Source organism: Lissotriton vulgaris, unplaced genomic scaffold (assembly GCF_964263255.1).
Source record: "Lissotriton vulgaris unplaced genomic scaffold, aLisVul1.2 SCAFFOLD_2347, whole genome shotgun sequence".
Lineage (NCBI taxonomy): Eukaryota > Metazoa > Chordata > Amphibia > Caudata > Salamandridae > Lissotriton > Lissotriton vulgaris.
The window spans coordinates 307,426-320,887 of NW_028248842.1; the positions used below are offsets into that span (position 1 = coordinate 307,426).

Consider the following 13,462-nt stretch of genomic DNA (forward strand, 5'->3'; position numbering starts at 1 on the left):
ACTCTGCGGCGGCCCGAGCCCCACAAAAACGACACTATCATCGAATCCAGGCTTTGGAAGATGGATCGGGGGATCCATACCGGGAGTGTTCGAAAGTAGTACAGTAGGCGGGGCAGCGCCACCATTTTTAACAGTGCTATGCGCCCTGCCACCGATAAGGGGAGGGTGGACCAAAAGGACATGCTACCCCTGAGCGCCCGGATGGCTCTGGAGATGTTACCCTCTAGTATATCAGCAGGGCGGTGGTAGACATACACCCCCAGGTATTTAAAACAGGCCGGCTCCCATCTAATCTCCCTATGAGTATCAGGCTGGGGGCAACCCCTGCGGAGCGGAAATAGGCAGGTTTTAGCCCAATTCACCCGGAGTCCCGATACCTCACCAAAAGTCGTGAGTACCGTATCTGCTCCGGTTAAAGCCGTTCCAGCGTTTTCAAGGAAAAGCAGTAGGTCGTCAGCATACAGGGAGATGTGTTGGTAACCCGTTGGAGATTGTAGCCCTCTGTAGTGGGCCCCCGTACGAATCGAGATAGCCAGCGGCTCCACCGCTAGGGCGAAGAGCAGCGGGGACAGTGAGCAGCCCTGTCTCGTGCCTCGCTCCACTGGGTATTGCTGGGATATCAACGGACCCGATTTCACCCGAGCCACCGCCGAGGCGTACAACACCGTGGTCCATCTCAGGAATCCCTCTCCCAAACCAAATTTCTCAAGGACCCTGTGAAGATACCTCCATTCCAGGCTGTCAAAGGCTTTCTCCAGGTCTATCGAGAGAATCATAGGATCGGGAGCATCTGCGTGATCGCCCTCCAGGAGTCGAAATAAGCGTCGGATGTTCATCGTGGTGTTGCGTTTCGGGATAAAGCCCGCCTGATCGATATGCACCAGTGAGCTCATGTGGTCAAGCAATCGTGTGGCCAATATGCTGCTCAGAATCTTGTAATCGACTGTGAGCATTGAGAGCGGTCTATAGGACGCTGGGTCCACTCCCTCCCGATCTGGCTTAAGTAAAGGAACCACCAGGGCCTCGCGCATCGAGCCCGGTAGCCGACCCGAGGTCCTCGCCTCTTTGTAAACCCTCACGAGCCTGGGGGCCAGGATATCTATGTATGTGGAATAAAACTCTACAGGTAGTCCGTCAAGGCCCGGTGTTTTATTACGTGCCATGTTTTTTATCGCGCTCCTGATCTCCCCCAGCTCTACATCTCGACCTAGGTCTTTCGCCTGTTCTTCCTCTAACGTGGGGATCGGCAGATCCTCCAAGAAGGTATCTGTCGTGGAAGTGTCTGGCGGCAACCGACTGCGGTACAGCCTCTTGTAGTACCTCCAGAAGCAATTAAGGATTCCGGGTTGGGTGTAGACCTCCTCATTGCCTGTTGTCCTCATTGCCACAATTGGCGAGGTCCGTCTCGTAGGGTTAGCAAGCCAGGCCAACAGGGCACTCGACTTGTCCCCCTCCGCCAGCGATCTGGTCATGTAAGCTTTGTGGTCATAACTGCGCAAGCGCTCAACCTCCACAGCTACCGCCTCCTTTGCCGCCAAAGTTTGCTGCTGAAGTTCTGGATGGCCAGGGCGTGAAAGTTCCAGTGCACGGAGGGCACGATCAGCTTTGGCCAGGTCCTCCAGTAGCACCCGGCGCACTCCAACTTTCTGCGTGATACAATAACCTCTAATCACCACCTTAAAGGCGTCCCATTCCGTGGCCCTCTCTGCAGTCGTACCTTCGTTAACCTCAAAGTACCCAGCGATCTCGTTCTCTAGGGTCCCTCGGAACACCGGGTCCTCTAGCAGCTCGGGCCGCAGCTTCCAGGTAGGTACTTGCGGTGTACACTGGAGCCACCTGAGATCAATCAGTAAAGGGTTATGGTCGGAGAGAGTCCTCGACAGATATTCAGACCGCACAGCCGAAGCAACCACCTCTCCCGATCCTAATAGGCCGTCTAGTCGCACATGTAGTTCGTGCATGCCCGAAAAGTGGGAGTAATCTCGAGTGTGTGGGTGGTGCGCCCGCCAGATGTCTGTCAGTCCCCAACTAGTCTGCCAGTGTAATCTACCCTTGGCCACCCTATGTGTCGGGGAGTCTGGGAGGGGAGGATGAGACCTATCAAGGCCAATGTCCAGCACTGAGTTAAAGTCGCCCCCTAGTAGGATGGGACCTGAGAGGTATCGGGCCAAGGATCCCGACAGCCCATTTAGAAAGGCGATTTGGTCCACGTTGGGCGCGTAAAGACAGCAGATGTTTAGATCCCGTCCCCCTAGTCTCCCTGCTAATGCGACATATCTTCCTTCCGGGTCTATAGTATGGCTAACTACCTGCATGGGTACCCCCGCCCTTATCCATATTAGTGCGCCTCTTGCGTAAGCTGAGTAGGTGGTGCAGTATACCTGTCCCCGCCATCTACGCTGCAGCGCTATACCCTCAGTCTTGGTGAGATGCGTCTCCTGCAGCAGCGCGATCTGCACTCCTCTGCGCACTAAGTAAGCATGGACCTTATGACGTCTGGACATAGTGTGCAGTCCCCTGACATTCCAAGTAACACATTTCAGATTCGATAGGTCAGCCATTGTCCCATTCCACATCCTCCTGTCCCTCTGAGCCCCTTACAGCTATGGTGAAGTACCCACTGAAATCGGTACCAATGACGAGTTCCCCCTTTAACAACTGTAAAACAACTTGCAAACATAAGCCCTTGTCCAACCCCCCCAGAATAGGTTCCAAACAGTACCATCCAGTCCCCATCCAAACTGCGTTCTCTATATCCTCCCCTCCTATGATCCTAACGGTAGCCACCGTAGGCATGCCTTAAGGGCAACGTGGGGGTCCGAGCGACGACGCGGGGTCCCACTGCTAGCCGCAACGCGGCCGAGCCCGATGGAATCAAGCTCCATCTAGAGAGCGCCTGCGACCCCTTCTAGGATCAGTGCACAGATAATTCCCCTTAAGGAGCCCAGTCCTCCCCGCATTTCCTCCCTCAACCCGTAACCCCGCAATCAGCACTGTCTCACCCGATAGCTTCATTGTTCGTCAAGCAAATCTTCGGCCGTCCCAGGGGTGACCTTCGGGAGCTTCACACTATCCAGTTCAGAGCCCTCCGTGTCCGATTGTCCTCCACTCTCTCCAGGTTCCGATTGAGCATTTCCCTTGCCGGGCTGGGGACCAGACATGGATGAGACCATGACCAGCGCGTCTCTTCGTTCCGCCGCAGTCTCCGTCGTGGAGGGGCGGGCAGTCCTGCCCCTGCGATGTCTGAACTTCTTAGGTTTCCGCTGCAGGATGTCCTCCCTCGTGGATTGAGAGGAGGTTCCAAATCCGTCTGCGCCCGCCCTGTATAGTTCAAGCCAGCTGCACACATCGTCTGGAGTTTCAAAGAATTTGGTGGAGTCGTCCACGATGATGCGGAGGCGCGCCGGGAACAGCAGGGAATACTGGATGCCTTCAGCTCGTAGTTCCCTCTTGACGGCCAGGAAGGAGGAACGACGTCTCTGTGTCTCGTAGGTATAGTCCGGGAAAATATTCACTCGGCCGTTGTCCACCTGGTAAGGACCGTTCCGTCTGGCCGTTTGCAACAGGAGGTCTCTGTCGCGAAAATGGAGCAGCCGCGCAACCACCGGACGGGGCGGTCGGCCCAGTAGCGGCGGCTTGGCCGGCACTCTGTGCGCTCGTTCCAATGTATAGAAGGGGGATAACCCCTCTGGCGCCACCGTCGTCCGCAGCCAATTTTCAAGGAACGACACCATGTCCCCACCTTCACATTTTTCCGGAAGGCCAACGATTCGGATGTTATTTCTCCTGTTGCGCCCTTCCGCATCCTCCGCCCGCTTCTCCAGTGCGTCTATGCGGGTTAGAGCGTCTTTCATTGTGGCTTCCAAAGTTTTTTGCGCTGGTTCCAGTTGTCGCACCGATCCCTCCACCTCTTTCACTCTGTCGGATAACTTGCCATGATCCGCTCGGAGCAGTCCCAGGCCCGTCGCGACCTGTGCAATATCGTCTCGGAGGGCTGATCTAGTTTCAGTGATCGCCAGCAGGATTTTATCCAATTGTTCCTGAATTTGCGGGCCCTCTGGCCCCTCCACGTGCAGTCGCTCTTCATTGTCCGGCGGCTCCGTGTCAGACGCGGGTTGGGTGCCTCCCTTAGCGCCTCTCGGTTTCCCCATGGTGGGCAGGGCCTCCAGTTAGGCCTCAGCAGCGGTGGGGTCAAGCAAGTCGAGGGCCGGTACCGCAGCGGTGCGGCCCCCAGAACCTCCGCTCCCAGGGGCCCCCAGAGGCCAGCAGCGGTCAGGACGGGCGTCCGTCGGTGGGCCAATCCAGGAGCAGTGCCGGTCGACAGGAGCACCGCACGTCCGGGCGTGGCGGTAGAGCCGGGGCCGTTCGGCCTCCACAGCCCCCCTGGGTCTTTCACTCGTCCCCCGGCTCCTCTCGGAGGTTCCGCAGCTGCAAGATGACAGCCCTCTACGGTGCCGGTGATAACGCCGGAATGGCAGGTCGCCACACCGAGTTCCCCCCTCAGCAGCGCCCGAGCTGGCACTCCCTACTCCACTCAGCTCTTCCACCCCAGGGGGCGCACCCCGGTCAGGGCTCCACGCCGCAGTCGCTGTCTCTCCCAAGGGGCGCCGCACAGCCTCGCCTCGTGGTGGCAAAGGCTGCAGTCTCTTTGCGTTGGGGGAACTCGTGGGTGGTCTGCAGTGTCTCTCCGCGCTGCCAGGGTGCAGTCCATGCACCCCCAAGCTGTCAGGACCAGTGTTGCGGGCCGTCGTCGCAGCTAGGAATTCTCACCCCTCCCCCACTCCGCTCCAAGAGCGCGGGTGGCGTTGGTCACCTTCAGGGGTCACCAGGGGTCAGGTCGCAGGGTGCCGCTCCAATAGGGGGGGGGCACGCTTGGTCCGTCGGGGGGGTCAGGGCGTTCGGTTCCCCCGGTTCCCCGTCCGTCCTCAGCTCCGAGGAGGCGAGAGAGGAGCAAGCGCCATCTTGGGCTCCGTATCGCCGAGCGTTCCGTCCGTCTACACTCGGCTCTGAGGCCGCCACGGACCTCCTGTCACAGGCGGGTGGTGTCCGGGTCTCCAGGGGACTATTCCCGGGGTGCAGGTGTCGCAGGGGCCCCCCGGTATCAGGATAAGTGAAAGCTCGGCCGCGGAGCCGAGACGCTAGGCGACCTCCGTCATCGGCGCTCAAGCCACGCCCCCCATTGCTGTTTGGTCATATAGGCCCTGGAAGGAGCTAGGATGGAAACTCTTGGAACTGGGATTGGGACCATGATAGAAAATGGAGGCTAGCACACCGAAAGGGGGAGGGTGGAAATAAGAGATGTGAAATACAGTATATCACTTTACACTGGGATTTCAACATACAGTCACATCAGCAAGGTAAGAAAAGCAAATCATAGCTTGTGGAGGCATCAGCCCTCAGCGGAAAGGGAAAACTTACCATGTTTTTTCCCTTTTTTCCATTGTCCTTCGTAGCGAAAGAAAGTATTGGGATAAATGTAAATCCCAAACCCTGCAAAAAAGAGTAAACATGGTCTGAAAATGACAAAGTTTTCAAATTAAGCATTTCAAAATAATTCTACATTGCAGTGAATTTTTATGGAAACATAATAGATCCCAAAAGCTATACATTTCTGAAAAGTAGACACAATTATAAATTCAGTAAGTGGCCATTCGTGCCGATCCTTCAAGGGTTTCCTATAGAAAGCAACAGTTGAAATAAAAAGAAATTGAAATTGAGTTGAAAAAAGAGTCATTTGTGCCTATGTTTTCACCTGTATCTTCTTCTAAGTATGGCAAAATTTTGTAAGCTATATACCCTTCTGGTGGCCGGGATATATAGGACTTGTAGGTTCACCTAGTACCCGAGGTACCCAGAGCCAATAAATGAGCTGCGCCTTGCAATGGTTTTACATTGTGTACCGGGTATACTGCAGTTCACTTGGTAAAATATGAAGAGTGAAAAATAGGTAACAAGGAAACCTATGCATTTCCGAAATGGGAACAATATATGGAGTTTAGAAGCAGTGGTTATTTTCACATCTACGAAATTACGGGTAGCCAGACTAGCATGTAAATTAGATGGGATTTTTCAAAATGACTTCTTTGTTTCCACACTGTCTTACATTTGGAAAGAAGAATTGCATAGAAAGTAAATTGGTAATGACATGTGTTCTTCTATTCTGTGTTCCCCTAAGTCTCCCGATAAAAATGGTACTTCACTTGTGTGAGTAGGCCTACTGCCCGCAACAGGAAACTGCCCAAAAACACAACCTCGGCACATCACATTTTTCTTAGTGAAATCTGACCCTTTTCTTTCCATGTGCCTACCTGTGGATTTTGGACCCTAGCTCAGCCGGGCAACTAGGAAATCCTAGCAAACCAATACATTTTTGAAAACTAGATAATCAAGGGAATCCATGATGGGGTGACTTGTGTGGCTGTCATCAGGTTCTGTTACCTAGAATCGCTCGCAAACAGCAAACTTTGTAAAAAAAAAAACATACATTTTCCTCACAGCCTTGGACCAAAAACACAGGTGACACCAGGTTGTTTTGTGATAGATAATTTTGATGTCCCCACAATACATTTTAGGCCCTTCCGTATTGCTGGTACTTGGGCCACCCACACAAGTAAGGTACCGCTTTTATCGGGAGACCTGGGGGCAGTCGCAGCCGCCACAATAAAGAGGTGGTGGGGCGGGTGGAGGGAGCCCCGGATGGGAGCGTGTGGGGGGTTATAATAAAACATTTATTTAAAGTAAAAACATACCTGGAGCTGCCTCCCGTGTAGCGCTTGGTCTCCTCTTTCCTGGTCCCAGCACGAACTGGGTCCATGTCAGGGACTCCCTGCAATCCCGTGCTGCTCTCACGTGAGAGCAGTTCGGGGATTGGTCTGAGCAGGAAGGAAAGATGCCCTGCTCCGACCAGGGAGTCTGTGTGGTTTCTCCAGCCCGGCTTCTCATTTCAGCTGGGCTGGAGATAATGTAAGTGCGCATGTGTGTTTTGGTCGGCCTGAGACGTCTGGCTAAAACACACATGCGCACTTAGGGACGGGAGTGCGTGTCGCACTCCTCCTCCCAATGCCCTGCCCCTCACATGGCAAGCTAGCTCAGAGGCGCTAAATGAAAAATAAATCTATGACATTTTTTTATTTTTCATTTACTGGCTCTGAGTCTGGGAGTGGGGCGACACTCCTCCGCCATTACGGAGGAGTCGCCACTGCCTGGGGGAACGCTGGGTGGTAGGAAATTTGTGTCAGGCTGGTGATCCTACAACTTTCCCACACAAAAGTGTGAGGAAAATGTGATTATTTAGCTGAATTTGAGCCTTGCAGGGGATTTGGGGTAGGAAAACATTTGGGGATCAATGCAAGTCACACATCCCAGGTCTCCCCTGGGTGTCTAGTTTACAACCCTCACCCCTCTTTTATAAAAAAAACTAAATCTCTGGTGTCTAGTGGGCTTTGAGGGGGGCAGATCGTGGGTAATAACCCCATCTAACCCCCAGGGGGGGCAGAAAGACTGTAGAGTTTTTTTGGGGGGGATGGGGGTATTGGCATCCCAATAATGGGCAGCCCCCATGCCAAACTTTGCATTACAAAAATTCCCTGGTGCCTAGTGTGCTTTTTGCCCCCTCAAGGGGGTGGGGCAGAAAGACTGAATATGCCCAGAAAATTTTGGGGGGGGTGGGGGGAAGGCCCTTGCCCAAGGGGCCACTCGCCCCTCCCTGTTGTCTAGTGGGTGGATCCCAATACAAAAAGACCAATTGATGGACAGAATGCAGAACAACGTCATACATTCACCCCAGTACAGAGATCTGGGCCTAAATCCATCGTTTTATTTGCTCACCATGCCATTCCAGTTTGGACCCAGCCATATGCAAATCAGTCTTGACCCTGCGTGGGTGGATCCCTGCTTGGGGATCGCCCTTCTGTGGCAATCCCCAAGCAGGGATCCAAAAGGGAGTGTTGCCATTGGAAAGGGGAGAACCTCACCTTCCCAAAGATACCTCTCCCAACTGCCTCGAGGCAGTGAAAGTGAAATGAGCCAATCAGCTCATTTCACTTTTGTTTTAAGTTAAATTAAGTCAGCGCGCCATGAGCGCTGATCGTCATTTCACTGAAAACCCAGAACAGCCTCTGGAGCTGGGGAAGCTATACCCCAGCTCTGAGACTGTTTTGCACTAAGGAAAACCAAAGGGATATCCGGTGCCATGTGCACGGATGGTCAGACGCCGTCCAACATACACGAGCACCATAGCATCGGACGGCTCCCAGACGGCTGATGCATGGAACAGGTTAAACCGCTGCCGTCTCTCCGTCGTGTTGCCACTCTTCTCGGTGAGGTCCAAAATAGGAATCACCCAGGCTTCCCATAGCCACCCAAAACGCTGCAATACAGCATTGTGATTGGTCTGAGCGCTGTGGTTCGGCTCTCAGACTGGGACAGTGAGCCTGTGCATATTCCTCACCAGGCTGTGAACTCCTACTTCAACTCCCATTTCAAAATGTTTAACTACTTCTCCTGTACAACTATCCTCACAACTCACTAATACTTCTTCCGAATCTTTTTTCTCCAACTGCCTTTGCTTCTCAGCAACCATCCCTTCCCCTAACCTCCAAGTTCAACCTCTGTACTAGAGACAGAACCTTAAACACCAACAACTTCCGCATCAAGAATGATCTAGACATCTGGTTCGACTGACCTAACCTCGACATACCAAGATCTACAATGAATTATATACGGACTCTCAACTTCTTGATACTCATCTCTGAGCTAACACATACTGCTACTCACACCCCAGATACAATCATCTCTCCACCTGGACTAAGACCACAGAGGACAAGTGACAGAAAAAATAATGTTAGACTTCTAGGACTACTCAAGGGTACAGAATTATACCACATTGGGACTTCTTTCCAAAACTTCTAACGGATCTAGGGGCTCTTTGCAGTATTCTAATGGAGGACACACAGGACCCCATGCGCAAGCAGCTGCCGGTTTTCTCTTGCTGATAAAAATAATGATCAGCATGCGAAAGTACAAAGAAAAGTGAAGTTCCTCACGATGGCAACCCAAAAAAGAAATTACAATGGCAAAAGGCTGTGCTTCTACCCTGACTTCAGTGCAGGAATACAGAAAAGATTGAAAGCCTTTGAGAAATGTAAACGTAACTCTGCGACAAACACATTGCATGTGCACTATTACCTCCAGCTAAACTTAGAATTGATGTATAAAGGAGGAACTCCTTCTGTGGCCATGCGGACAATACACTCAAATATGTTGAATCACTGGAATCATAAGACTGTGACATAAAATATTTATGCAATTTGACATGCCACAACAAGTGTACACACCAATACCAGCACACATAGTCTCCATATACAGATTAACCATGGTGGTGCAGAGCACGATACACAGTAGGTAAATATATTGTGTTAAGCATTTGATTTGCAAGTTTTTTGCGTTTGTAAATGCAGTCCCAAACCAATAGTAGATGGCAGTGAGACTCACTATGAGACCCTTCCTAAATACGAGAGTCGCAAACTCTATTTTGCAAGTATTGACTCGCAAAATAGCATTTGTACATGCCATGACCCTTTTTTGCAGTTGCAAACGGGCCGAACTCCTGTTTGCGTGTGCAAAAAAGGGTCGTACATCTGGCCCTTAGAGTCTCTCCCTCCGAGTACACCACTTTGCCCTCTCAAATTGGACATGGGTATTAAATCTGTTAAAGATCTAGTAAAATGCCGCCTCCTACTATTTTGGCAGAGGTTAGTATCCACCCCGAGTTGTTCCCGTATGCTCTAGCTTTTGAAGAACTTTGTTCTCTATATACATTAAAAAAAATAGCCTGGACCAGAAATATTAGAAAACTCCTTAATAATATTGGGGTAAAGGGGAATAGCACAAATTGTTTAGAACTACCCACCAAGAAACAAATCAAAATAATGAACTGGGATTGGGTAATCCAGAATGAAATCAGGGGCAGCAGGTGCGGTAGACGAACTGAGGAGTGTATGGATTTTAAATTAGTATGTATCCTGGAAGGATACCTTGATTTTATTCAGGTGCCGGCAGACAGAAAGATTTACATTCAATTCAGGCACAGCACTCTACCCTTGAACTCATTTACAAGCTCTTGGTCAGGAAGCGTTGCTCAGCCCAAAGGCTGCCCTTCTTGTTCTGCCCCAATCGAATCACTTGGCCATACTCTTTTTGGCTGTCTGCATTTTCTGGTCTTAGAAGAAAATGGCTAATCCCTATTTGTAAACAGTTTGGAATGCGTGAATATGGGGCAGCTTTGCACATACTAAAATCAGTTACGAGACCACTATTTGTGTGTGCAACAGCGAAGTTCCTGGGCCATATGTGGGGAATTAGAAGAAAGGACCTGAAACGTATTCTATCATTCCCTCTAATAGTGCCATAGTACGACACATCACCACTAGGTACCGCTGGCGGGGTAACCCATTTGAACCTCTATGGAGTGTAGCTAACTGAGCAACTACTTACGCCTTGATTGCCATGTGTTTCCATGTTAGTGGAAGTACCATTGCAATAGCTCAATGTACAATATTTTAGTGTTTTAGCCTTAAACAAGCTTGTGTATTAACAAATTAGGCTATATGAATTGAACAGCTAGTAGCTTTGCAAGGCAATCACTGTACAGTTACAATTTTAACTGAAGGTTTGTGTTTTTAAAGTGAAACTCATTTAAAAAAAGATGACCTCTCAAGATGCATCCATAATGGACAACTAATTAAGGTCTAACACACTATTAAAATCAGTACATCAATAAAACATATGTTTATTTTTGAACAGCTTTGTTTTCAGAAGACTATTAGGGGAAAAATAACTGCTGAGGTTGATATTTTAATTATAAAAAAAAAAAATTAAGACTAACCACTTTTCTTTAACCCCATAGTTAGGTAAATTAGTATAAAGATGACTGTTTTCACTTACTATAACATGCAAATTAAAAATTACATTAGACCTTTTTTATTCATAATTCTTGCACCTCAATAAAACATCATCTGAGAATTCCCTGCAAACCCACAGAGAAATTCAAACAACGAAGAAGGAATAGAACTTTAAACAATAGGTAAATATCTACATCCATATCCATACTAATATAATAAAGAGAGAGCCCAAACCTTTGAGGCGGGTAATCTCAGGAACCACAGCACCAATCACAACACCCAATACAACGCTGGAAAGGGCAGTTGCAGCAGAAGGACATAGGCTATGCAGACGCCCACCATATACATTTAAAAGGTAAAAGAACCGTGCCAGCAAAGTAGTCCATTGTGGGCGTGTCTGCGTTGTGCTGTGGGCGTGTACTGGGGGCGTGACAAACACTGGGGGCATGTGGGGTACGTTCTGCCCTTCATGCCATGTCTCATATCGTGTGCTAATCCCACCCTGCTCCCTTTAAATACCCCTGGCCCCATAATCATAACCTACCATTACTCATTAAAATACCCCAACACTAACACAACACTAACCCATCTTAACCTTATAAATATACCCTGTACCCCAAAACCCAAACCTTTCCCTAAACCCTAAAAATACCCCTGTACCCCAAAACCCAAACCTAGCCCTGAACCCTATAAATACCCCTGTACCTCAAAACCCAAACCTACCCCTGAACCCTAAAAATACCCCTGTACCCCAAAACCCAAACCTAGCCCTGAACCCTAAAATACCCCTGTACCCAAAATCCCAAACCTACCCCTGAACCCTAAAATACCCCTGTACCCCAAAACCCAAACCTAGCCCCGAACCCTAAAAATATCCCTGTACTCCAAAACCCAAACCTAGCCCTGAACCCTAAAAATACCCCTATACCCCAAAACGCAAACCTAGCTCTGAACCCTAAAAATACCCCTGTACCCCAAAACCCATACCTATCCCTAAACCCTAAAACTACCCCTGTACCCCATAACCCACAACTATATCCGAACCCTTAAAATACCCAAACACCCCAAAACATATACCTCAGTACCCCAAAACATATACCCCTATACCCATACTTACCATATCCAAACATTAAAAAAAACATGCTTTTACCATTCATGCATTTACAACGAATTTCGTTGTAAATGTATGCATGGTAAAAGCATATAAAATGTAGTGCCATGCGTTATAATGGCATTGCGGAGTCATGGTACTTTCGTAATGAAAGTATGCAGAGTGATGGTATGCAGAAAGAAAGTTGCGGAATAATGGGTGTTTACCCTCCCCCGGTAAGTACATTGGTGGCACGGCGGCCCACATCTCCAGCAACATACTCATATTTTTTCACCACCCATTTGAAAAATGCACAGGTCTCTCTCATTGATGGCCAGCACCGACATACACTTTTAGACACACCTCCCGCCACAAGTTCTAGAATTGCAAACTTTAGAGCTGGGGAGCTATGTTCGAATCTCGGCATCAGCTCAACATCCTGTGTTTCCAGGCAAATCGCTTTGTCTCCCTGTGCCTACCACAAATGAATGTGTTCTTCTGTAATGTAAATTGTGCTCATGCCATGTTGTCGAGTTCGCACTATATAATATTGCAAGGAAAAATAAAGTAGGGAAACTCGACTTTACACGCTACTGAACGCGCACACTTTTTTTTTTTTTTGGAACCTTTATTAGTAGTATAAGCAATTACAAGTATGGGCCTACAACCATCCCGGCCGGCCGCTAAGTTAAGCAAGAGTACAGCAATCAATATGCAAGGTCATAGCATTTCGAAAACCGGGGTCGTAAAATACCAGAACAGATCTTGTAATCAGGTGCACAAACTTGAAATCAGGATTTGAGAGGTTCATTTTCAAATAAGGAACTAAAAAGGTGTCGCCCAGTCGTACACAGTCCTACAATACTGCGCGCGAATCGGGATATCTACAAACAGTACAGCTACGAAGGAATTATCGGGGGAAAGATACACAAAGCAGGAGAAATGCAGGCACAACCCCAGCACGTAGCGAGTCTAAACCCCACCCCTCAAAACTAAACATATTGCAGAGACCATGAACGTCGACGACACTAAAAAGAGAGGAAAGACTAAAGGGCCATAGAAACAAATACCGAACGAACGCCCATCCCCCAACCCCCCACCCTGCACACCCGCAGAAGGCCATGGCCTACCCCCCCAGCAGCGTGCCTGTCGCCCTAATGGAGACCCAAAATATAGAAAGAAGAAGATGAGAAAAAAAATAAGAATAAGCGGAGGAGGGCCCTCTGTCTTGCCGCCCGACCCCGCCCATCACCCCTACACCTGGGGAAATCTCAGAAATGAAGTAGTACAGTACAGAAGAACATCAAGTCCCGGCCATAGCAGCGATAAATCCCGGTCAAACATACCCACAGCACCGTCTGTTAACAATAAAACCAATAGACTGTGAACCACATCATACATGTCCCCGTCTGGCAATGGTACCGCCAGAAGTCCACTCGTCAACCGGTTTACAGAACAGCCCGAGGGGTCC

At 49.7% G+C, this 13,462-nt stretch overlaps 1 protein-coding gene across 1 annotated transcript in view; it reads right to left on the reverse strand.

Moving 5' to 3' along the window:
• Positions 1 to 13,462, reverse strand: part of LOC147663798 (MORN repeat-containing protein 1-like) — a 313,512-nt gene that overhangs the window by 266,288 nt on the left and 33,762 nt on the right. Inside the window, exon 2 of the mRNA XM_086950197.1 lies at positions 5,419 to 5,490. Within this exon, the coding sequence (XP_086806323.1) occupies positions 5,419 to 5,490 (72 nt within the window). The remainder of the gene's footprint in view (positions 1 to 5,418; positions 5,491 to 13,462) is intronic.